At 40.1% G+C, this 26940-nt stretch overlaps 1 protein-coding gene across 3 annotated transcripts in view; it reads left to right on the forward strand.

Annotated features, from left to right (window-relative positions):
- Window positions 1–26940, forward strand: part of MCF2L (MCF.2 cell line derived transforming sequence like) — a 122285-nt gene that overhangs the window by 22699 nt on the left and 72646 nt on the right. Inside the window, exon 1 of one of the 3 annotated variants that reach the window (XM_084201240.1) lies at window positions 2799–3941. The exons of 1 other annotated variant lie outside the window; for it this stretch is intronic. In XM_084201240.1, coding sequence (XP_084057366.1) covers window positions 3821–3941 — 121 coding nt within the window. In that variant the 5' untranslated portion in view covers window positions 2799–3820. Of the gene's footprint in view, window positions 1–2798; window positions 3942–26940 lie in introns of those variants that run through there. One more of the 3 variants, XM_084201234.1, reaches the window with a different exon arrangement.

Here is a 26940-nt window from a genome sequence, read left to right on the forward strand (position 1 = left end):
TTAATGAGGGTGTGAAGGCCCTTCTGATCCTGGAGTTTCTCCTGCCTGCCAAAACTCCAGGGAAAACAGTGGGTCAGTGGAAGACGCAGGGTGCACAGGTGGGCTTGTTTGCCCTGTGTGTGCAGTGAGATCTAGAAGTGCATGAGAGGTGCCGTGTTTCTTGTCTGTGAGATGTCCTCTTTTCCCTGAAAAACATGGTCTGCAATAGAAATAGCAACACCAGGGGCATTGGCTTATCAGGAGATATGAAGAAGTGTGGAGAAATGGAATAAATTTAGAAAAAACTCTAGAACAGTGATGATTCTGCTGCCAGAGCCTGCAGTCTGTACAGTTAGGAGGGATACATGCTCCTTAGTGTGAATCTTTTAGCATCACATCAAATGTGAGAATGTAAGGAAGGGCCTGTAAATAATTGTTAGGATTTGGAGGAAAATCACAGTAGGGCATTTGAGATGCCCTGTAAAGACAAGGCATCTGTATAAACAAAAATATCAAAAGGAGCAGTAGGAACATTTAGTGGTGAAGAAAGTGATGGCATCTTAATTTAATGATTCCCAAGAAAACTTGAAGTCACTGTTCTGAAATATTCCATGGGTCCCTGGGAAAGGAGGAATCAGACAGTGTACAGCTGTAGGTCAGTGTGGCTGCTTCTTTGTCAATGTGCAACACTCTGCCTGCAGTCAGAAACAGACCTGGAAATGAAGCATGAGAAAAATAAGCCCTATTTCATTGCCACAATTGTGTTGATTCCATCAGGCTGTCTGCAGTCATTTAAAGATAATTGCAGGGGTGTTACCCACTGAATGTTACTGTTTATTTGATGTGAAAGGAGAGATAGGTGCAGTCTTGTTGGTTGTGCCAACTAATACTCAAAGAATATTGCTGTCTATAAACTCTGGGGTAATTTGCTGATGCTGTACAGAGCAGAGATGTCCTTCAAATAGGAGCTTTTGTTACAGTAATGCCAGCAGCAAGGGAAAATATTCAGATTATTTTCCTGGAGATAGAAGCTGCTGCTGTTTGGAAAACAGTGCATTACACCATCTGTTTCCTTCTGATTGCGCACTACCACAGCCATTGTTGTGATTAATTTCTTTGCTTCTAGGCACAAATTTGAGTGCTTGAAAGAAGATTAAAAGCTTGTTTGCGGACAGGGATGTAGCTAATGGCTAGATTTCAGTAGGATTGTGTGTACTTACCAACTTTACAGTTTAAGTCATCAATCTTCTGCATGCATTTGATATGTGAAGAAAGAAAGGAGAACATCCTTTTTCCTTGTAATAATGCTCTGCGTGAATTGCTGGTGAGGTTTTCACAATGTGCCACTGGTGTGTGTCATCACATGCTCAAAACACCACTGGGACAAAGGGCCACATTTCATAGAATCATAGAATCATTTAGGTTGGAAAAGACCTTTAAGATCATCAAGTCCAACTGTTAACCCAACACTGGCAGGTCCTCAGCTAAACCATATCCCTAAGTGCCACATATATATCTTTTTAAATACCTCCAGAGATGGTGACTAAACTACTTCCCTGGGCAGCTTGATCCAGTGCCTGTCAAATGTTTTTGTGAAGAAATATTTTCTAGTGTTCAATCTAAACCTCCCTGGTGCAGCCTGAGGCCATTTTTTCTTATCCTATCTGCCTCATTTTCTGGTGAGGCTTGGCTGCTGAAAGAAGATGTGTAGTTCATCCTTATCCCACTTGATTAGTCAGAACAAGTCCTTAGGCCATGAGGCCAATGTGCCCCAAGAGCCCCAAACAAGTAGTTATCCTGCCAGGTGGGAGGGAAGCCCTGCTGGCTGAAAAATGGCCACAGACATCTCCTGGCTATGTTTGGTGCCTCCACTGGGAAACTCAGCAAGGAACACCTTGTGGTGCTGTCTCTGCAGATGTTGTTGTTACCCTTGATCTGGCCAGACCCACTGCTTTGTGCCCCCAGTGACATGCAGCACAAGAAAATGCAGATTTTTGCTCAATATGGATGCTGTGTCAGTTCCTCTTTTCTTTGAACCATGAGTATACAATACAGTGGCAGTGTGTATCATGGTGGTGTTCCACCACGAGGCTGTTCCCATCCTTCCTTCCTGTCCATTTCTGGGTACTTAAATGAGTTTGAAAAGTCTTTGATCCAGAACATGGAGCACCGCTGCAACATGCAGTGGTCCATCTGCTTGATACAATGAATTCTCAAAACAAGTGATATTTGCACGAAACTCATCTGTTCTTAATTTTTTTTTCAATGTTTTTCTTGGTTGTCACATTTCAAGATTGTCACATTTGTCCATGATTTCATGTCGAAAGTTAAACCTCTTCCCACTAGGATTGTAACAATTCTCCTCTGTTAACACAGTGTATGCAACTAATACTTTGTAATAAGGTATTGAATATTTACTTCAATGTGACTTAATTAAAGTTTGTCTGTTTGAATTTGCTTTCAGAGTAATAGATAATACGCCATATTTTAAAGCTCTTCTTCAGGGTGATGTGCATAAACATATAGTTGGTGTATATTTGGTACAAATTTGGGTAGTGGCAGATCTGTGGCCATACAGGACATAGTTAAACAGAATTGAGAGGAAAATTTTGAGTGCCAAGTAAAGCAGCATTATCAATTTCCTCTCTCCTGCACTGAAAGAGACAGGGGGAGCAGACAGTGTAGGGTTTCCTGATATGTTTTAAGAAAGCCTGGGATTCATTTCCCCTCCCTTCCTTCCTACTAGCTGTTTGTTAACTCCCAGGAAGACCCAGGTTTTTCTCATAAGACCTCTCTGCTCACATACTCTGGGAACGGGCTCTGCCTTCGAGGGGCTCAGTCCTCTGTGCAAATGCAGGGAGAGCAAGAGCAGTTGTATTGATGATGGGAGTTTGACTTTGGGCAAATGAGCTGAAGAGGAGTTTCTAACTGACAGCATTGAATCCACAACGGTATTTTCTTCTAATCTGCCATGAGCATAGCACTTGTCCCTGAAGGATACCAGGTGCTTGAGACATGGTAGGAAATGCAGCAAGTGTCAGTGTGAGGTTTCTGTCTTTGGCGTGCGGAGCAAGACTGTGAAGTTAAAGGAAAGACGTTCAACTTGCCTTTCTTCAGGAGAAACCTTGTGAGTTTCTTTGCAACAGCTGGACATCCCTCGCATTAAGGAAAAGGATGTGAAGAAGGAGGTGATTGTACCAACTGCTTGGGATGAGAACTGGTGCTGGATCTCCCTGTGTGGCTGGAGTGTGTTGACAACCTGGATGTTTTGTGGGTGCTTTCCTTCATGCTAAACAGCACAGGGCTGTTAGTTTGGATATAGTTTTTTTGGATGAAACACTAAAATAGAGACAGTTTTGCACCTTTTTTTATTTGCTTAAAATGTCACTTGCTAGTCTGACCTGCTTGTGTGAGGAGCTGTGATTTTTTTATTCATACTGATCGCACTGAAAGTAGATTGAAGCTGTGGCAAGATGTCCTGTCTGCTGGGTGCAGCATGCTAGGAACTGAGAGGGTGTTGCAGCTTCATGCAGAAGGCATCTTGGTATTCTCAGTGCATTAACTGCAACCAGTCTTTCTTTTTCCTCTCTAGTGGAACTGGGTATTGGTTCCTGAAGAAAAGTATATACAGTACCAATAACTGCACTGCATGCTCTTCCAGGACTTTAAATCTGAGACCTTTTTCATCATTTTTGATATCATCTGAATCTGACAAAGTAATTTCACACTCCATTGACATTTAAAAACAAAATCAGAGTGTTTTCCAGTGTGTTAGAAGAGAGTAATTCTAAAGAGGAGATCTTTTATTTCCTTTGCTGAATAGTTTGGTGAAGATACACCCATGTCTCAACGCCGCCTTTTAAGGGAAGGACATGAAAGTCCTTTTAGGATCCTACAAAGATTCTTCCAAATCCCTCATGGCAGAAGACACTCAAGAAACAACCCACATCAAATATGCTCTGGTGAGGTGAATGTATACGTGATCTTATAGTGTGATGTGTGTGTACACAGAATGTTGCAACTAAACTGGAGCAGTGAGTGAGTTGAATATGAGCAGTAAGCAGCCTAGGATTTGTGTTACTGGTGTCTTTCAACTGATGATTCTCACAGGAACAAGTGTTTGGATTTTTTTCCTGAAAGTGTACTCAAATAGGGATCCAGCAACTGTTACAGTTAAAAAATACAAATCTTTATCAATATTAGATACTACCCGTGATAGTAATTACTCTCTGTCACCAGTCCCTACTGGAGAAAAGCGTTATACCTTGTTTTTACTTGCGTTTCCAGGTGTATGACAGTATCTAACATAGATTTGAAAGCTTTGCATCAGCCCTCCTTTTATATTTTAGAAGAACATTGCTTGAGTATTCCTCTCCTGAAAAGTATACCTATTTATGCAGAAGGAAATATTTATAACAGTACTTAAAAAATCAAGAAGCTTCTGATCACATCTGTAATGTACTAAATTTAGGACTTTGCTACCAGTTCCTGAGTCTCAAAATCTGTTTCATACAGTGTGTGTTAGCGCGACTGATACTTACATAATCTTTGTGTTTAGTAAAGCTACATTTTATTTTTTTCTTTTTCTCTGAAATGAGTTAACCCTGACTGAATAAGATAAGCAGAAGTAGATTTTTCAGTAATAAATTAAAACTTTATTGTTTTCGTTTATGCACAGTGACCTATTATCTTTAAAAAAGAGAAAAGGAACTTTTTTGTTTATTTTTCAATTATTTTGGAAATCTACATTAACATAAACTAAGCTACCTTTGTTAACTTTAAAGGCTTTTCAGTACTCCTTTATTTGATGTCAACGTTTACTCTTAGGAAAAAAAATACAAAGAGAAGAATGCCTGTCTGGTGATTTTTATTTGCTTGCACCTTTACTTGTACTATGCTCATTGAGTCTTTTTTTATCTATTGTATTTGGAATTAAAATTATAAGGGTTTTAAAAATAAACTTTATTTTAATCACTTCTGAAATGTAAAGATTTCACCTTTTCTGACTTACCAGTTCTGAGCATTTTTGAGGCCAAGATTTGGTACATTTAGGAGTGCTTGCTAGTAAATTATTAAAATCTAGCAATTAATTCTATTCAGCTGAGACTAGACCAAGTTTTGATGTAAATTGCTGGTAATAACAGTAAAGAAAAATCAGGAAAAATTTAGTAGTATTTTAACCATATGGAATACCATCTTGTAAAGCAAAACAAAACAAGGTCTCCTCAAATTTCAGTCTTACTTTCATGTAGGATTCAACTATCACTGGGTAGCACTCACACTGAAGTTAAATCCATAGTGTAGCCATTTAAGCCGCTACTTTCACCAAATATTTTACGATATTTATGTTTTTGTGAGTTTCAGGCACCTGCTGGCCATTCATTAATGGATTGGAGCTAATCCAAAGGCAAAGCATTGACTATATAGAAGAAAAACACAGATTTAATATATTGACCACATTCTAACAGATAATATTCCTAATTTTTCCCTAATTTCCTTTAGAACAAGATCCTTCATATAAATCTTATAATGCTATGCAGTCATGTCTTACATCTTCCTTTCACTATTTAGAATAGTCAGAAAATAGTATGTTTCTGTAGGAAGCTGTCTGTTCTGTCTCCCACCCATCTTTATTATTATTCCAAAACTCTTTTTGATCATGTGGCAGCCTTTTCTGTTTGAAGTCTTGAAGTATGCAAAAATTCTGCTTCCTTTCCTTCCTGTTACCCATTTTATGTTGACAGTAGGAAAGCAATTACAAGCTTTTAATGTTACCCTTGTAAATCCAGTAAGAATTACTCCATTGTTTTGGTCAAAGGTGGTTTCTGGCCTTTTGGACTGATACGAGTTTTCCCGCCTTCCTGGTAGCAAACCTCAGCTTTCAGGGGCACTTGAAGACAAATGCTGCACAGAAGGTGGATCAAAGTTTTAGACTGTGGAAAGGTAGAGGTATTCCAGCCTGAGAACATTTCTGTCCTGTAGCTACGCTGGGTGAAATCACAGTTGTGGCAGAATGTATTTCCAAAGTAAATGTGCTTGTGATTCTATGAATCCCATGATGTATGCACCTCTCTTCTCCTTGTGACAAAGTTGAGCCTCTCTGTCCTGCTGTGCCAAGTCTCACAAGGCTTGGTTCTCTCTTCATTAGCATCTCTGGAAATTGCTGAGAGCATATGTGCTTTGCTGCCACTTCATCCTTTCCCTGCATGTTAAAATATTTAATACAGCATATAGAAACTCCTAACCGAACAATAAACGTCCTAGTTCATATATTGATTTTGCATTACCTTATTTACCTTAATAAGGGAAGCTGGGCTGGCTTCCAGAGTCATCATACTTCATCAAATCCATCTCTGGTTTATTTTCATTTTAACAAAGCAGACTTTATTTACTTACAGCCTGTTGACAGTTGGCTCTGTCCTGCTTGGCCTAATCTCCATTGTGCTGTTCTCTGCAGGTGTCTTTTACTGTGTTGCCTTTATCCACTTACCTGGTTGAGCCCAGGCTCTGGTGACACTTGCTCTTTGGAATGCAGGTGTTTGGGACCAGGTGCCATGTGGCCCCTCCTGGCCGGACAGGCAGGGCCCAGGCTGGTACAGTGAGTGCTGTGAGACAGCCTTGTGTTTTCTGAATCCATCCTGACTCTGTACCTTCTGTGTGCTTCTTCATCTCTGACCGCAAGCAGGTGGGACAGCACTTGTGGGTTTGGGGAGGGTTTCAGCCCTGGGAAGCTGTGCCTCTGAGCACTGCTCTGGGGACACCTGTCTCCCATCAGCAGGGGAGATTTTCCAAGGTGCTGTCACCCTTTGTGAGGGGTGTCCCAGCACAGTGCTCACAGACTGTGCTTTGAGATTCTCCTTCTTCTCGCCTTCTCTAAGCAAATGGGAACAGTAGGTCAGCTTCACCCAGAGCTGTAGAGCAGGTCTGGCAAGGGGAGATGCCAGAGACATCTGTCTTCAGTCTGTGCTGTGCGTGGTATGGATGGGGAGTATCTTTGGAGGCATCCTGGCGTCTGCATCTTTTCGCTCTGGATTCAGGTTGGTTTTCTGACAAAGATGCTAAAGCTCTAGGGTGGGGTTTTTTGTGTGTAGTTCTAGGAGTGTGATGAATGAGTGGCTGAGGAGACTGTGTGTGTCACAGGGTCCTTCCAATCCAAAGAAGTTCTGTGCAAAGGCACAGAGAGCAGCACTGTAATGTGGGTGTCTCATAGGTTTTTGTACTGGGTCAGACAGAGCTTGGTTAATCCATAACCTGAACAATCCACCACAAAGAGTGAAGAAGAGTCTAGAGGAAGAGCACCTCTGCATCATCTGTATCAGCCAAGGGGATGCAGATGTGGTACATCTTTTCCTGAAGCTGTATGAGTATTTCTGTGGGATATTGGGCATTCTTGTAAGGGGAGAGGGAGTTAGCTTACAGGCAGGCTAAGTAATGTGTGGATGCAGGAAATGTCAGACTGACCACACAAAAATAGCAGAAATATTTAAGTACCTGAAGGCTTCAGTGCAGCCAAAGCCTGCCTGGAGTCTGTGCAAACACTAACATTTCTGGTCAGTGTTAAAGTCTGCCCCAACTTCATTACTGTTAGTCCCCACCAGGTGTGTGAGGCTGTGTTTACTGTTTGCTGAGTCCATGCCTTTGTTTGCTGGCTGCATAAAGGTGTTTAGAAGCGATTCATTTGGGATTTTGAGTTTCTGTGCTTGGGACTTTGATCGACCTGTCCTGCTTGAAATACTCTTGCACTGTTTCAATCTGAAAGATGGAGAAGAGAGTTAGGTGTGAATCCATAGCAGAGGTGATAAACTGGACCTGTGAGTGAGCAATTCAATATGACTAGTTCCAGATAGCATAGTGATTATCTGCATGAAAAACAGTTTTGCTTTGCCTTGTTAAAGCCTAACATGAACAACAATGTGCTAAGGGCTTATGCTTATATATACTGTATCAGACACTGGGTGTATCAGCAGTCTGTAAATATTCGGGGTGTGGTGATGAGGGGAAAACACTATAATTAAAGAGATAATTACAAGAACAATGGCATTAGTGGGAGAAAATATATTTGTAAAGTCATCTTGTGCCACCTGTTGTATTTATGGAACAAAGTTCAGGTAATGCAAAAGCTCTTACCTTCTCAGGGCAGTGTGTTCTGAGCAGGGGAAGGGAAAAGTGGACCTCTTTCTTCTCTGATGATGGATCAGAGAGGAATTTCAGTAGCAGAAATGAAGAGCTATTATTTTTTCTCAGAATGGTGTTCATGGCTGGACTTTGTAGCACAGGGTAAGTTGGCTTAATTTATAACTCCTAAATCTTGTAAATGTAAACAGACCTGTGTAGTCTGTTAAGTCAGGGGTGTGTAAGGTGTGTGGCTTGGGGCTGTGCTCTTTAATAAAACATTTTAAGCATGTTTTATATGTGCCAAAAAACCCCATGTATTTCAAGAGTCTTAATATAAGCTTTGCTAGCTCATTGATCCTTCAAAATACATTGTTCATAGAAAATACATCATTGGAGAGTGGTATTTGGTGGTATTTGGGTTGTACTTAAAAACCTTTTTTCCAAAGGAAATAAAACATCGGGAATTTTAGGATTTAAATTTTCATATAAGGTTTTTACAGACTTTTTTTTTTTTCAGACAGCATTCCTCAAACTTCTTACCATTTGATAACTGTGATGTACATAATTGATTTATTTGGTTCAGGCAAGTTACTTGGTGAAAAGTGAGCACATCAGCAAAACCAGTCGTAGCTGACATCCTTGTGGAGACAGAAAAGGTCCCAGGCAGGCTTGTCCATCAAAAGTGAACTGTTTCTTCCCTGAAATTATTTTCAGAGCATCATCATACAATTTAATAGAGATGTGTTCAGTATATGTTTTCTGATAAAGAGGTTATTACTATTCAGATACCAATTCAGCAACACTGGCAAATGTTTTTCTTCGTTCACTTAAGTGTCTGTATTGACCTATCCTATAAATCTGAGGGACCTTAGCTTCCTTTTTTTTTGAACCCCTTTTTCGGCTTTTAAAAAAATATTAAAATCTTTATTTTTGTGTTAAATGTAAAAGTGAAGGAAATGCATGATTTGAGAAGTGTATTTTACAATACATGAAGATGCATGCTGTGATAGAAAGTAGAAATATCTAAAAAGCATGACATTATCAGCAAATTTGTGAGATTGGTCCGACTCAAGATTCCTGAAACTGCTTATCATGTCCTATTATTTATGTGAAAGAAGTGATTTGAATACAGTTAGAACATTCTGAATTGCCTTGCTGTAAAAGTTACTATTCCCAGATTTTTGGTGCCTTAATTCAGAGTAAAGAATATTATTTCTCCAGCTGTGTGCATAATAAGGAATGTGTTTTGGGCTACTGCTATACAGACCACCACTTTTAGGCTCCTGGATGAGGATTCTTCCAAGAAAACAAAGACTTTTAAGAGTCTCTCCAATGAGCAAGAGACACACACACAGAGAGCTGGGGGCAGTACAAGACTCTGCCTCTAGGCTGCTCTTCCATAGATCCACACTGAACTCCATGAGCCTGTTCCCTTGGACCTCTTCAGCCTCTCTTTTCCCTGTTTGCTAAGATTTAAGCTGTCTTTGAGTTTTCTTACAGGGAACAGAACTATTCTAAGGGGTCGTTGTTGTGTGATGTTAAGAGTTGCATATGTGAATGGATGGAAAAAGAGTGAAAAATAATTCCATTCCTCAGAAAATGAAATCTGACTGTGCCTTTGACTCTTGAAATGGGGGGGAAATGTCTTCCATTAGTGCTATTTGAAAAGCCCATTTAATTAGAGGGAGTAGCTATATATGACGTTATACCATAATAGGCAGTGAGCTAGTAGGAATTTATATTTTTCCTGCTTTCATGGCCACTGAAGAATATATATTAAAAAAAAATACAATAGTGGAAAAAAGAACTCACAGTTGCCCTGATCAACAATCTGAGGGACTTTGCTTCAATAATTTAGAGTTAAAATGGTTGGCTTTTCTTACACTTTTGCTTTCCCACATGGAGAATTGTCAACAAGTAGATATTTACTCTCTGGGCAGAACCAGTCCTGGAGCCAGGATGTAGCTTTATTTACTCCCTTTATCTTCTTCATTGTTCTTCCAAGAAGTTGCCAATCTGATGTGCTGTTGCAATCTGTTTAGTTCTGCTGAAGTCGTGCCTAGTAGGACGGTTTGCACTACTTCCTCTTACTGTGTATGCTCGCAGTGTTTAATGAAATCCCATATGATCTTCCAATTAACCTCCGAGGTTAGGTCTACCTGAAAAGGTCGAACACACACAGCCTCGTGCTGAAGCACCTAAGCCAAAAGGATCAAAGTTTACTGTAAGATTTCCAGCACTTCCTGACTAAAGCTAGCTCTTGTGTTTACTTACTTATTTTATCTTTGTTTGGAGCCATTACATCTTCTTCCAAAGCAGGAAGCGGAGATCAGTGCAACTTTATGTTTCATTTCTTGCTCAGTGATCTAAAAAACATCCCAAAAAATATTTTATTTTAATCAGCAGTTTATCCAACAACACATTTTGTTTCTTGTACTTGGACTCGATTATGGCATGAAACCTTCTGCAGTCTTGTTGGTTGGTGTGTTTTTTTCTGAAAATAATGGCCAAGGGCTGCTGACAGCTCTGGTTTTCACATCTCCTTACTTTTCATTAGAATCTGTCAGCACTCTTTGGTGTCATTGACTGTGAGTTTGTCAACTTGCTCACAATTCAGTGTGAGGGACTAGGCTGTTGAGTAAGTTCATTCTTTCCTTTTGGAGTGAGGCCAAAGAACTAAGCGAAGGACCATCAATAGGGACTGCTTCTTCTCCCTTCTTACCCCCAGGTGGAAAAAATATGCGATTTTTCCACCTACGCTGTTGACAGCATGCAGTGAATCTTGCCTCATCTAATTATTATCAGTCTTACCCTTCTTTGTAACTTGGAAGTTTCTAGTAAACTCTGGAGCTTTTTTAAATAGAGGTCACAAAAAAGCGAGTCCAGGGATCAAGTTAGATGAAGATCCCGAAGGGCTCAGTGAGAATGGCTTGTGGTTGTCTTTTAGTAAGGAGTTTTGTCCACTTAACAAACCACAGCAGTTGGTGGAGCAGTTGGGAGGGAGTGAAGCTGTAATCTCAGGTGTGAGCAGTTAGTCAAGAGTACACTTCTAAAAACTGAGTCCAGTACAATTCTCATGAAAATTCCTCTTAGAGTTGTCCTGGATTACAACAGCTCTTGTGATGTGTGAATTGCCTACAGTAATCTAAATGTGCACAGGGCTATATTCTGAGAACCATTAGGAGTTTCAGATGGACAAGCTTAACAAAAAGCTAACAAAAACATAGATGTTTAGTTTTGTTCTCTGAATGATTCCCTCTCTTGATTTATTTCTTGAAAAATCACTTTAGAATTATGTGACGTATAGTTCATATGTTTTTGCGGCAGAGAGCTAATGGAAGAACTCATTTGTCTGTTTCTTTTGGCTTTTGGGGAAGGTGCTACTTGCTTTTCAGGATTTTATTTGAAGGGAAAATGCAATATATATTGCCTTTGTTTTTGTCTTTCATGAGTTTCACAAGCAACTTGTTTCATTCAGTGAGTCTGTGGAGCAGAATACTCTCTAATTCCTAAGACATCATGATTAAAAAAAGAAACATTTTCTCTGCTTTAGCCAAAGACTTACATGATTCTTACCATCTTTGGTGGATTCCAAAGGTGTATATGAGAAAGTGGATAGGGATTAACACATGTTTTTAAAGAGAGATAGTATGTGAAATGAAGAATTCAAGATGTTGCCTCTATCCTTTTACATTAGAGAACCTTTACCTTTCTAATGCTGTTTGTTGTAGCTGCATTTTTGAAACAAACTCGAAACATGTTTTTCTGGAGAGAACACAGTTCATCTTCAAGGTTCCTTTCAAACTCTCCAGCTTCTACCATCCAAATCTCTAGTAGTGTCTCCAGACATTTTAACTGGATTGTGCTTTTGTGTCATCTACCATGATGGCTATCAAAGACTGTTTAAGGGCTCCAGGTGCAAGTAAAGGTGTGTTTTCTACTTTCAGTGTAAACTTTTGCCCTTTTGGTTGATAGCATTTGACCTTGGTTCTGTCTCTGATTTTTTTCTTCTCACTTCCAGCTATTGAAAATTATGTTCTTTGTCTGCAAGGTAAGTTCTAATAATAGTTTTTGCAGATGTTGTCCTTTGCCTTTAGAGAGTTATTTTAGGGCTCAATTCTTTGTGAAAAAAATTCAAGATTCCAAGATTTTTGGGGTGTTCTAAGCTGGTTAGCATGCTTCCAGGTATGAGTAATGTACACCTCCAATTTAGCAGAAAACCATCTCTACTGTTACATTCACTGAAAGCATTAAAGGAGGTTTGCTGGTATCAACCTTTGATGTTAAAGCCTAAAAACATAAAAACTGTCTTAGTGGCTCCCAATAAATCCTGTTTGTTTGCCTTTGCCAAAAGAAGGATTTGGGGCTTGGGCCCAGTCCTCATAATTTCTTTCTGTGTTCAGTTGCCTAAATACAGATCAGACTCTATTCAGAATTTGGGTGTGTTGGAAAAATCTGTAATGAACTTTCGGTTTCGAGGTGTCAGGAGGTTGTTTTGGGGATCATGTGCTTGGACTCAGTTGACAGCTTTCTCCCTGAAGGTGCCCAAGACACCATTTGGCTGTGTTTCATCCCTAAACAACTGGAATTTGTCTGTCCTCTTTTTCAAAGATACAAGTCTTACAGTCACAAGGGCTATGGATTGTTCACCCAGTGTTTTCCACTCTGGCACGCTTCCAGTGTAAAAAAGAGAAAAGGTATTCCCAAGCCCATCTTATCAGATGGGGTTTCAGCCATTTGCCCAGTTTCAGGTCACCTCAGTTTATCCCCTTCAGCATTACAAAATAACCCAGCATATTTTTTGGGAACAACGAGTCATAAGCAGAGTAATAACAACTGTTTTCCACATTAGTTTGCTTCCTTCTCTGGGTTACAAAACCCTATTATTATTATTATTGTTTACATTAAACAATGAGAATGCTCTGTCCCTGCACACAGCAGCCTCAAACCCTTGTGGTCCACAGGATTTTTGTGGATGCTCTATAGCACAGTCATGGTAGCGTGCTGCTGCCCTGAAGTCTCCTCTGCAAACAATGGGCTTGTTCAATCTTGAATAGTTCAAATTTTTTAAAACTATTTCCGCTATGTGACCATGTTTATTTTAGAAAAGAAAAAACAGAGATTGGTCTTGCAACCTGCAGCAGGCATTGGTGCTTCAGGGAGAGAGAGCATGTTTTAGAGCACAGTGACAACAGTGAAGCAAGGGAGAGGAGGCAGTGTGGTATAGAACAATAATATAAAACCGGAGAAAACGTGACAAAGTAGGCTTTGGGTTGCAGTGTGCCAAACTGTGGAGTACACCAGAAATATACTGATTAGCTGCCAATCTCTGCTGTTGCATGGGAGGCAATAACTTCAGTGGAAATGCTGCCACAGATGGGAACAGGCTTACATTAGATCTATTTCTCAGCATTTAGGCTTCAGGAGAAACTTTGTTTGCCGGTTTATAGCACGGCACTTGCTCTAAATCTCTCCCTGCAAGAGGGGTGTTTGCACAAGCTCTTTATTGGCCAACTGCTGGTGGCTGCACCTGTAAACCTTTAATGCCTGTGAATTCACCCCAGTGGGGCTGGCTGAACCTAAATACCTCTGAGCTGCCAGGAGGTGTCAGGCAGATGGAAATGCTTTTGAGCAAGCTCATAATAGAGCTGAGTTTTTTCCTTCCACTCAGGTGCAATGAGAGCTTCTTTTTGCTTGCCTGAAGAAGAAAACATGAAATAAGTTCAATGAAGTCAAGGCTTTTTGTTGTTGGTTTGTGGAGACTAAGATACTTAAATGCTGATACCTGTTTGTAGCTGAGCTTCTGTTTTCTTCACTAGTTAATAAAATAAGGTTATTAAAAATAAGATCTGCATTGGATTTTTGTGCCCTAAGGAATTTCCTGCAAGTAACAGCAGGGACTTGAATATGTGTTGTATGTAAGCTCTTTCATATTTGTTCATAGCACAGGAGAAGAAATTCCATTGAATAAAAAATCTTGAGAACTGATAGACATTTCCAGAGACTCAAGATGGGGGAAAAATGGAATATTTGAGGGCCCCTTATACCTTACTCCCCTAAATGCTCTGAAAAAGTGTCTACAAGATATTTCCCAAAGAAAATTTCAATTTCTTGCCCTGAAACTTCCCTCAAAAATATAGTTCAGCAAATAAATTCTTGTTGGGAAGTGGGTGTACTTTTAATACTCTTAATATTACTTTTCTGTTGTCTCTTAATATTACTGTTCTGTTGTTCTGTTTGTCTGAGGAGTACATTTGGTTCTTTGCTGATTATTTGAACTGGGTGGGTATGCATTTGTCATCCTTGGTATTGGCATTTTGTGTCCTGGGAAGGTGTCTGTGGGTGTTGAGCATTGGCTGAAGTGCTGCAGTGTGGGGCTGAAAACAGCAGCTGTTGCAGGACGTGCTGTGTTTGAGCATGGATAGATGGGGGCTTTTGGCAATGGACATAAAACCTGTCATGTTAAAAAGACACTGTCAAACACTTCAAAGATGGGCTGTAGGCCCATGAGATGAGACCTGAACTGAAGAGGCCTCATTTGCTGCCACTGTAGGGCAGGGAACTACAAAGAGTGCCCTCACCTTTGATCCACTTGCCTTGTGCTTTTTCACTTAGTGCAAATACAGGGGTAAGAGCTCAGGTCAAATTATGTTGAACTAATCAGGTACAGACTTGGTAAGGCAGGAGCTGGTGGAAAATAAATGCATTTTTTTGCAGAGTCAACAAGAGGAAGAGCAGAAAAAAGGCTGGGAGTTGTGTCTCTGTTGTATCTTATTCTTGTGAGATTCATGGGCATTAGTTCAGCTGCTCCATGTGTCAGAACAGGTGGAATTTGCTCTTTGGCCTTTGTTTCATCTTTCTTTACATCTTCATTCTCCTTATGGAAAGGAGAAGAAACACAAAACTGTTTCAAAAGCCCCTTGGGGTTGAGGCATTTTCCCAGAGCTGCAGATGCAGGGGACCCCAGAAGCATTGCTTTCTGTTAATTGTGACATCCTAATTGGTGGAGGCTGGGAGGTTGATGTGGTGGTCTGCCAAGTTTATATAAGTTTGCATAATTACATCTCTTGCATGGCTGGTGCATCTCTTTCGGCTGTCGCTCATCTCAGAATAGTGTGAAGGTTTTTAAGGTGTGCTGAACAATCCAGCCTGATGAGAGGCTGGTGCTCCTAAACCACCCTTGGCAGAGGTGGGGTTTTGTTGTCTCACACCACAAGCCAGCCTGGGCTGTTACACCTGGGCCAAAAGCAAATACACTAACAGGGCAGGTAGTTGGCTGTAATGTGGAAAATGAAGGTAATGCTGCTGTTAAAAAGCTTGTCCTCCACACTGCTTCCCTGAATGGGCCAGGAAGCATCCCAGGAGACTGGAGAAGAAGGAGAATGTTTCTTTAGGTTGATTAAAATCGCAGGGACTGGCTGCTTTTCAATCAGGTAAGGGCATAGGCTTCCTGTTTGGATCCTGGAGACTGGAAACAGGACATGGCTACAGCTGCTGTGCTGCAGTTGTTTATGGATGTTACAACAGCTCTTTGCAGGCTTAGGGTTTTTTTAACTTATTTTATAAAGTGGCTCATTAAAGAAATCACTGCCTTTTAAAATAATATGTTAATAGTTTCTTTAAAATCCTGCATCTACAAAATAAAAAGGCCAGGTGTTATTTATGCCATGTCTTTCCACAGAAAGCTCACTCCACAAAGCTCACTCCTGTGAGCTTTGCCTCTTTTCCACTGACTAAATTCAACCAAGAAAATTATGCTGCTAAGTACAAGGGATAAGGTATTTTGTTCTCTCATTGTAGTGAGACTTCCTTTCTTTAAAGGAAGTGAATTTCTGTTGAGAACCAAAAGCAATTCTCCTGGTTGCCTCTCCAGAAGAAGTCAGTCTGTTTTCTGCTTCTTTCCTTTTTGATCAGTGGAAAATAGCCTTTTGTTTTGCTGGTATTAAGTATCTTGTATTGAGGAAAATGGGATCTTGTTGAAGCCCAGGAAGGTGAAAGAATTGGCAATGGGAGAAATTGAGATACCATTTTGGAAATATTTAAGTGGGGGGAATGGTGACCTTTGAGGATTGCTCAGTGCATTTGCTTGCATTTTTTCACACTTTTCCCATGTGTGGGGACATTGTGGGTTGCACAGCCACAGACAGCTTGCTGCAGTGTGCACGCCTAGGCCACAAAAATTCCAAATCATGAGTCAAAATCAAAACCTCCTTGGTAAGTAAGAAGACAGTGGCATTTTTATCCTATCAGTTATGTAGATTTTACCATTTTCAAGTATAATCTCACAACAGTGTGGGTCAGATTTATGCAGTGTAAGAAGGACTTCAGGTTGATGGCCCATTCTGAAGAGTTTTGCTTATATTTGCCAATCTAAGATGACAAGTAATGATATGATCTTATAACCAGATTTTTTTCTATTCCATTTGAAGCTATGAGTAATCCTTCAGTACTGAAATATCATCATTAACTTGTCCAAACCCACCCCAATTGATTATTTTAGAGATGTGAAGGAATGAATGTTTTTTTAGCTCTTGATTTTGCCTCACATCAAAAACGGGTCTCTCTTCTTGGCTCTCTGTCCTGTTTGTTCTTTATGGATTTTTGGAAATGATGATTTCTGCAAATTTTCCTTTCCTTCCTTTGTAATAGTTTTGTAGCCTTTATCTGTGCTCATCAGTATTACAGGAGCATATGATATTTTCTTTGGAACCGGTTCTTCCACAACTTTTGACCTGAAAGTTTTTCTGCTTCCCAAGTGTCTTGTTCATCTGGGGAAAAAAAAAGATTCTGTGTACTTTAAGAGTCATAAAAAGGGTTTCCTATTGCTGACAAAGTTTTATTTTATACTTTGGCTGTAAATATATTTGTGATTGTGGCACAACACTTCATTGGTTGTAGTGGTCTCTGTTGGTTTTCCTTGCCTACTGAATTAATATTCTTACTAATATATGTGTTTCAGAATACATAATAAACCTGTTTTTCCTTTTCCTGTGCTGCTTTCATAATGTGTTTCTGTTGTTATTACTCACTGTTGAGTTCTCCTTTCTGATGCCACTAAGCTCCACATCCATTTTTTTCCTACTTCATTTGCTTCTTTTATCCCACTGGTGGTATAAAAATGGATCTCATCCTCTTGATATTTCCAAATTTCAGTCCTGCCTTCTATCCAAGCTCAGTAGTGATTTGGTCTCCACCTTTAATCAGTTTTCAGTTGTCATCAGACTGCAATCTCCCACCTCTGGATTTTGAACACCACTGCAGAAACCTTGAGCTCCAAGCCAGAGGTGCTCTTCTCCTGGATAGCAGCATCTCTGTTTTGTCACTGCTGCTCTGAGTACTGCTGCTCTTTGTGGAGTTAAAATGGTCACATCCATTTCTTTGTTGGCTTTGCAGCTGTGGACAGAGGGAGCTGTCACTAAATACTGCAGGATAAAGTGCTTACTACTAACTCCTGTGTGATTAAATTAATCCTGAAAAAAGTCCAGTTTTTGTGTGTCTTTGAAACAAGAAACCTTGGTAAACCCTGCAGCCCAGCCAAGGAGAGGCCTATGATTAGGAGAGCTTGTTTAGAAAGGACATGTAAATAAAAAAGTATAAACTGATTAAAATTCAGTTCACAGAACACCAGGAAGATGTAATTTTAAAATTAGAAATTGGAACAGATGTGTAATAACTGCATTCAGTGGCCAGGCTCTGTAATGGCTTTGGGGAAAGCCCTTAAGGGTAGTCATGAGGCCAGAGAAGTACCATCCTTGGTAAGGTGTTACCCTGCCTTAAAAATTACTGACATGTTCTTTTGCCTTTCGTTTTACTTCTTGGATACCTGGTGTGAAGGATGTGTAATCTTCAAAACTTTGAAGTTTATTTTTGCCTTACAGTGCAAAGTTTACTTTTAAGATGTAATTTCTCAGCAGCTTTCCTTGTGTTTTTTCCAGGCATTATCTTTTTGGAAAGATAGTACAGGGTTCAGCTTTTTGATTGAACAACATCCTTTTATTTTAAGGTGCTCCAGCAACTATTTTTATTTTCCAGCATGCTCATTTTAAATTGAAAGAATGTATTTCTTCATGGATGGAAGTGGTAATTGGATTTTTTATTGTTGTTTCCTGACCATGATTTTTGATTGGTTGTACTTGCTTAAATTTAAGTTTGGATATCATGCAGGGACCTTTTTTGATGGCTTAGCATCCAAGCTAAAAAATTGGCAAAGCAGTTTCAAAATTAGTTTTGTTGCTGAGTGAAGATTTAACAAGATGCTTAGTGGAATGGATTTATACAAACATAGATGTGTCTGTGTGTGTGTACGTGTATAATGGATGTATAAACTAATTTTAATCCTTGGAATCTTTTGATGTAAACCAGACAGAATTATAAATCTTGAGTACTTGATGACTTCAAAAAGAAGGAAACCTCTTTTGCATCCATTCTTTGAAAAAAACATCAAGAAGAATTAGAAGAAAATTAATGGAGCTTTTAAATAGTCTAGTATGCTAAATGAGAAGCCAGCAGATTATGCATCAAATTGCTCCATACTCCACACATTTATAAATTCTGCAGCTGCAGATGTGAGGTGTATTTTGCTAGGGTTTTTTTTGAGAGAGTGTACATTTGCATTATACTAAGGATGAGCCTATGAGGATAGCTCTTGTCATGCTGAATGCCACATTATTTTATTGGTGTGCTTTTTTGCTAAGTATAGAAGGAAAAATATGTTTAATAATTGTATTTTAATTTTGAATTTGACAGACCTTAATATCCTTTACCATGAACATTTTTTTTTTTGCCACCCTTATGCTGCACACTTGCACATGCTTTATCAAACAGCTGGAACATCTTGTATATTTAAGCCACAGTCGTAGCTTCCTTCTCTGGGTTTCATAAAACAGAGTCTTTAACCTCAACTGACTTTGCATCCATCCTTTAACAGCTTCTCCCACAGTGTTTTCCTCCATTCTGCAGGCTGGAGCCTGTCACTCACATCCATGCTGAGGTGGGAGGGAGAAATAACCTGAGTGCTGAGCTTGAGTGGAGTTGAAATTAATTTCTTTGCATTTATAAATACATACTCTCATGCCCACCAGGATTTTCTCAGGAGGGCTCTTGTTTCTTTGTGCTTTATTAGAGTTTAAATTTGCCCTAAAGTCTTCTTGCTAACATGCATGCCCACATAGCACAATTTTCCTCTCTGGTTCTATTTTAAGCTGGATCATGAAAGCCAGGGAAAGGTTTTATGCTTCAATGCCTTTGTTCTTTCTTTCTGCTCTTCTCTGAAATGCACGGCAAGGAATTCAGGTATTATAACCACAGAGCAAACATTTCTCCCGTGCACACAGTCCAGAATAGAGTGCTAACACAAAGAGCTATTTGGTTATTGGCTGGAACCCTCTTTTACCAGAAGAGTGTTTCCCCAGGTGCCCACCAGCCCAGCTTTCTGTGCAGAATGGAACTGCTAGGGAAGAAAAATCACCTTTGCCTGAACACCTTTTAACCCTGCATCTGAGACCAAGTTCCATAGAGACACTCTGTGGGCTTCTGTCCCTCCAGAGAGGGGGGGCAGGTTCCAAGGCTCCTCCACAGCAAACACTGAGCTCTCTGTATGTACTTTTCCTTCACATGTGTTGCTAAATCTCGAGACACTGGTCTCTAAAAGAGGGAGGTGAAGGTGTGCCTTGTTGGTCAAGATTGAAAGATAACAGGATTGGAACGTACAGTGCTTTATTTTGGTGCTCTTAGCCACAGACATTATTACATCTTGATCAATCTGGGGAAAAACTCCCTGGAGGTGTTCAGGGCCAGGTTGAATGGAACTCTGAACAGCCTGGTTGAAAAGTGTCCCATGGCACAGGATTAGAACTAGATGATCTTTTAGGTCCCTTCCAACCCAGGCCATTCCATGATTCTATATTAAATGTAACTGTGGTGTGTGGAGATTTAAGGCTAGGAAGGAGTAATCAAGGTGGGAGCCTGGAGGGTGACTTCTAATCCAAGAAATTAAATTGTTTTTCAACTAGTATTAGGTTTTCACCTGAATGACTGATTTCCCTGTTTTCTCTGCTGTGAAATCTGAAGGCAAAAGCCTGTTAAAATGTGGCCGTCCACGTTGGGTACGACGTGAAGGGACTCTGGAGCAGTCATTGTTGATTAATACAAGGATTTGTAGTTCCTCTCTGTCTTGACAATGAGAACAAGCGCAACCAACATGTTATACATGTCATTGTTTTTTCCTCTTTTACATTCATGGAGGATTTTTTGGTTTTGTATTTCTTTTTTCTTACGGAAGTAGCCAGCTTGCCAAAGTATCAGGTTCCTGGATCTTACTGTGTCAATCAAGATGGGAGTGATTCCTATCTGGAGAAGGGTGTAGCTCCTCTTTTGCGTGATTTTAATCTCTGAAGGAAGGCTGTAAAACTTCCTCTCCCTCTCTCTGAATGTTTGGAAAGTGTTCCCGTGCCTGCTTTATCATCATTTGTTATCAATCAGATAATGAGGGTTTTATTTCCTGCATGCTGTGCTGCAGGTGACACCAAGCCCATGCCACCACTGACAGAAGTATCTGGTCAGTCAAACATATTGCAGTGGACTCTCTGTCCACTGTTTGAGACCAGCTTGGTGCTGGTAAGTAAGAAGTTAATATCAGTGTGTGTACTTGGATCAGGTATCTGAGACTGTTCTTCCTGGAGCCAAGCTGTAGCGCAGCAGCCAGAAATAAAAATGCTGTGAATTGTGATCTTTGTCTGAGGAGTACAAGTCGTGAGAGTGATCTGGGAACACGCTCCACCCAGCGGGTTAGGTGGCTGTCCTGGGAAGGAGGGAGTCTGGGCTTAGAGCCGAGACATAGATCCTGTGTCTGACAGTGCAACAGATGCTGTTACCTGATCTGAGAGAGGTCACCTGCTCCATCTCAGCTTTCACATGTGAGAGTATTTACATGACTTGTGGGAGTGGTGGGACGACTCATTCACTAATTTTTAACTCTCTGTACAATCTAATGTGCTAATCACTCTGAAATACAGAATAGTTAAGTAAAATATTTCTAAGGAGCGTCACTTTTAAATCTACCTTTATTTAAAAACATCTGATATTGCTTAAAAATTCTTGTGTTTTGGCTTACTAGAAAACGTAACGACCCCAAAATGAAACAGCAGCATTGAAAATAAATTACCATGATTATATTCTTCAGGTCACATAATAAAGTCATTAATAGATATTAATATTTAATAGAACTGTTTGTATAGATGGTAGATTTGTTAGAATACATCTCACTGGTGTGGGATTATCAACAGTTCCTGCCCCATGGCAGATGAGTGGTGGGAACACAGATGTGGGGTGCTTCAGAAAATAACCTCTGGTGTGGTCTGTGAGTGACCTGGGTTTGTTTTGGTTTGCTTTTATGGGATTGGTTGGTGGCTGGGAGTGCCGATGCAGAAATGGATCTTTTTCCCATCTGCAAATGGGATTTTGTGAACAGATGTAACCATCAATTCAAGCTTTTTATCCTCGCTGTCCTCTTTCCTTGACCTCCCTTGTTGGGAGAGGACTCTTATAACACTGTGAAGAAAAACAATCCATTTGTTTTCATATGGCTGTTGCTGTCACTCGCACTCCTTGGCTCACTCTCACTATTAGTGAGTCTGAATAGCTGATAACTAATCTCAAGTGTATTAATTAACAGGTAGTCTGCCACTGGGCAGTTACTTTAAAGGATCAGGTAAAGCAAGTCCACTCATCATTCATGTCAGAAAGAATACTTCTGTTCTAGTTTATTTTGTCATTTGTTGCCTTATTTTCCATTGTCTTATAAGATTTCAGTGTATTTCCACTTGCAAAGTCACATTAGTAGAATGCCTTTTTGTCAGCTCCTGCTCCTTAGGGTAGGCTCTTTCATAGGGAACAGGTGTTTGATGGGTTTCCCACCAAGGAAAACACCCCAGGTTGGTGCCACCAAAGACATGTGCGTGAGAATTCCCTTACCAAAAGGAAAAGCTGACTGTATTTCTGGGGAGCTTTCTAGCCAAAGGTTCATTGGGAAAAGGGCAGTTAATTTCCCTGTGTGGTGTAGGAGTGAGTGGTAGAAAAAGATGATAATACTAGATTTAGTGTACCATCGTTTGTTAGAACTGGAGCTTTTAAAGGGAGGGTTTTTTCACAAGGCACACTTAGGATTAATTTTTTAATGCATTCTTACGCTGGTAATGTTTGAACCGTGCATGTGTTCATATTTGAAGCAAACAGCTTGCATCTAATGCGTGCCAGCGCTTTATGCAGGAAGACAAGAAGTGGTAGCCAGCAGCCAGCAAGCCCTTCTGAGGACCTCTGAGCCTGCTGACAGGCACACTTACTCTGCATGTAATTTGAAGAAAGGCATTGTGCCCCCAGTGGCTTGGCTTCGAGTGAAAGATGGAGTTTTGCGCTCTCATTTTGCACTGAGGATGAGCTCACAGATAAATAGGTCACTGTCCACGGAACTATTTTGCTCTAAATCAATTAGAAGCAACATGACCTTAAGCCTGATCTCCTTGCTCTACAAAGATATTGCTGAATTGTGGCTGCTTCTGAAGAAATGCACAGGTGTGTCTAGTATTTCAAATTTTCTTAGTTGCTTGATTGCAGGTCAGGCAGAAACTTTGGCAGATAACGTTATCCTACTGAGGAAAATAGGATGTATTTTAGTACAGAGCCAAAAGTTGTAGTCTGCTTGTGTGCATTCATGTATAAATATAATTTATTGGTGTGTGTGTTCTGTCCTTGTGTAAATTTGCAGTGTATAATTTTATTTGCAGATGTATCTCTCAGTACACCATATGTATCCACAAACTCTATTCCTGTATTTTACGTGGAAGGTACTTTGCTCAGGATTCATTCATGCCGTGATTATGGTGATCGGAACAGCTGCTAAAGCTTACAGGGAGAATTTGCTGTTGCAGAGAGCTGTCCTGCTGTTTCTGGTTTACAGTGTTTTAATTTTCAACTCACTGCATTTAGTGTGACTATCAGATACATAATTTCTCCTGATCCCTATTGGAGGCAGAGAAAAACTGGATCCTTTCACAGGATACAGTTTGGCATCCCCTAGTTGTTAGTATAGGCGGGTTGATCTAAAATGAATTTTTTCTTTAATTCCTTCAGTCAGAGCTTTCTATAGAAATGTTGTTTCTGTTAAGAGATAATGAAATAGTAGAGATATTATTTGCTGTTAATAGTGCAGCCACAGTCCATTGCGAAATGAAAGCATGTTTTGTGGAACAGGGACAAGCAAAAATTGCGTCCTTATTCTGGTGCCTGAGTCTACATTCCCAGTTCTGTTTTCTGCTTTTGGTATGCATGACTATTGCAGAGGAGACAGAACTCTGAGACCATGGACTGGTGTCTAACCTTCCAATGCTTTTGAAATGTCACATTTAAATAAAACAGGTATGTAAAGGGTGGCTCTTCTAACTAAAGGGTGCATCTTCTTACTAATCTTTAGTTAGTATTATTAATTATAAACACGTGAGTCTGAGTGCTCTGCTTCTCAAACAGTGCTTGGTGCTACCAGGGGTAATACTAAAAGGCATGCTGCTTGGGAGGAATGAATGAAAGGTTTAAGAAAGATGATGATAATCAGATGGAAAGGGTAGAGTAATCAGCCTGAGTAACTTTTGTTCTTTATGTGCATCCTCATCTGCATCCCTGAGAGGGGAGGGGTGGATTTAGGAAACCACTGATTACTGTGGGAGACAGTGAACCAGTAGAACCAGAGAGTGTTTTGTGTCAAATCGTGGTGGTGCCTGTGTAACCATGCCAGGACTGTGTAACCATGTGTAAATTGCCAAGTTTAAAATCGGGTATTTTCATTTGTATTTTATCACTGAGAAATAAGTGAGCAGGGCTTTTGTTAGCAACTGCCAAGGCTTGATTCTCATCTGTTGACTGCCACCACTTCTTGTGGGCATGTTCAGTGTGACAGACATGATTCCTTTCTGGAGAGCTGTTGGAACATTCTGCTCCAAGTGGGCAGAAGGGTTGTCCCGTTCCCTGGCACTGTTCTTTCCTCTACCTCCTGAGCTTTGTATGGAGTATTTTTTGTGCCTACAGTCAGCAGAAGGGAGAAAATGTAAGTGGAGAGGTCTCAGCAGGGCTGACTGTACTGCACTAAATGATTCTGTAGCTGCCTGTGGGAGATACTGAACTGTGTCCATGTCCTGCCTCTAACTACCTGAGGTAGTTCATATTTGCTGTGCTTTAGAGAGGCATGATGTATTTAGTCTTTTTTGTGGCATTAGACAGAAAGCCACAGTGCTTCAAGAGCTCTTCATTAACAACTCTGTCATCTGTGTGGTAAGGTGGGGCAGCCAGTTGGGTTATGAATTCAGCAACCTCTTCTTTAGAAGTAATCTGTAATCAGAGTCCCAAATACTGGGAAGTTTAAAAGTAAATGTTTTAGCTGAAAACTAGTACACAGCTCTAAACAAGACTCTTAGTGAACACTTAGTCCTTCTTTCTCTCTCACACTTATATATTCCCTTTCAAAACATTATTTTATAGATGTATGCTTACATGAAAAACTGTACTTATGTATACCATAAAATAATATATTGTCTCTTGGAAGTTATTCTCACTGTCCTCTGTGTTGAACAGTCAAGAAAGACCTTACTACCAGGCTCTGCAATGACTGGACACGGAGCACCAGTTTTAAATTGAAAGAGAGTAGGCTTGGATGGGGCATAGAGAAGAAAATTACTGTTACAATGAGGATGGTGAGACGCTGCAGCAGGTTGCCCAGAGAAGTCGTGGATGCCCCACCCTGGAAGTGTTCAAGGCCAGCTTGGATGGGGCCTTGAGCAGCCTGGTCCAGTAGGGGGTCTCCCTGCCTACAGCAGTGTGGTTGGAACCAGATGATCTTTGAAGATCTTTTCCAACCCATTCTGTGCAACCTCACAATTGTTAGCCCTGCTATAATTTACCTCCAGAATAGATGTGTACAATAAGCAATAAGATTTTACCACTTTGCTGCTTTATAAAAGTGTTTGGTTTTTGTTTTTTGAACAAACAAAAATTACTCAATGTTTAAAATCTTACCATGCTTCCAAAATAGCACAGAAAAATAGCATTCTGTGTAGTAGAATTCCAGATATTTATATTTATACAGCTGGTCCTCTGTGTGTTGACTTTTCAGTTAAAGCTTTGGGGCCTGCTTTGAGATACATATTTTTTCTGAAGAGGAGGAGTTGAAAGTGGGTGGTTTTGGTGGAGACAAACCTCCAGTTTAATTCTCTGAAACATGTCCACTTCAGCATATGTGTTTAAGCTGAGTGATTGAATCATTAGTTCTTAAGGCTCACTGAAGATGGGTGCTTTAGCCTGCATGTGGCTCTTCTGCTCAGAGTTGATCTTTCCATTTTCTCTGTTTGGAAGACTTCCACTTCTTTGCAGAGCTTTAGTATTCAGAAAGCAAAATTCCGGTAATAATTTTCTCAGAGCATTAAATCTTACTAAAATGCAGTTGGCAAAACCGAATGTCTTTGTTATTCCATAGAGGCTTGCTTGCTAAAGTACTGAGTGAGACACATCTGGGTCATTTCCCTTCTTATCATCGGAGTCCTGGCTAGGGGAACATTCTCTACTGCTCAGTCTTTATCTACTATTTCTCCATTAAAAAAAAAACTTTGCTTTTTGCAAAATCTGCTGCTTGTAGGTGACTAAGTACATTTAATACATTAGACACATTTTTATTCTGTACATTCAGCATGATTTCCAGTATTGGGAAGTTAACAATGCTGCAGTTCTGGCAATATTTAAGTGTGGTTCCTAGCAGTCTGAAACTATCCTGCAAGAAAGGAAAGGGTTTACCAACAGGCTTGGCTTCCTTCAGGACATCCTGGGAAGAAGAGAGTGATACTGTTGTTGCAATAGTAAGAGCATGCTGTACGCGTGAGGTTAATTATCCATTTGGGTAGTAGCTACACCTGACACTGATGCTGCTTTATGTCTAAGCCCATTTTGTGCTTAATACAATTCTAGGCTTTAATATGCCTGTGTGGCATGATTCTAGGTTCCCCTTACTTCTCGGTTTGGAAAGAGAGTAATTGTTATGACTTGAAATAGCACAAAGAATGTGTCTTTCTCCCCAAAACAGAATGGGCATGCACGCAGCAGAAGCATGGTAAAACAGATTAGATGCTGTAATGCTTTGAGATGTCTTGCAAAATTGCAAGACACACCCCTCTCCCCTTTTGTCTTACTTTGGATTTTCTTCAAGAACAAAGAAATACTAGAGTTTGGGTTTGATCCCTGGATTGACTTTCTAATTATTACACCATTTTCTTCTGGTTACAGATAGCTAGTGTTTGGTCTCTTTTGTAAGCCATATCCAGACTTAAAGGTGATCCCTGACAAGCTGTGGACTACAGTGTAGTGTGTCAAGTAGGTGTGACTGGTGAAGCAGAGGAGGAAGAAGCTGTAGTATTTAACACTCATAGTATCCTGTGAATCCATCTATTATACATGGTAGGGAGGATGTTGTATTTCTTCTCATGTTTGTGCTTTGAGGGGATGTTATTTTGGCAAAATAAGACAAATAACTTTGTTGCCTTTCACAAAAGGGGAGGTGGAAGAAAAAAGAGAATTAAAATACTTTGGCATGTATAATAAGCAGTCAAATCCAATAATACTAGGGTTTGAAAGAAACCAAAATTTTGGTTGGCTCCTTAAGTGGAATACCTGCTTTTGAGCAGGTATTTAAAAATTCGACTCAAGAATATGGGAACTGTTACACCTCCTGTCATTTTTGGCAAAGCCAACAACATTGCATTTGCTGCATACCTCAAAACTTCTTTTTTTAATGGCAGGATCAATGTTTAATCTCCC

The sequence above is a fragment of the Fringilla coelebs genome (assembly GCF_963513975.1).
Source record: "Fringilla coelebs genome assembly, chromosome: 2".
NCBI classification, from domain to species: domain Eukaryota; kingdom Metazoa; phylum Chordata; class Aves; order Passeriformes; family Fringillidae; genus Fringilla; species Fringilla coelebs.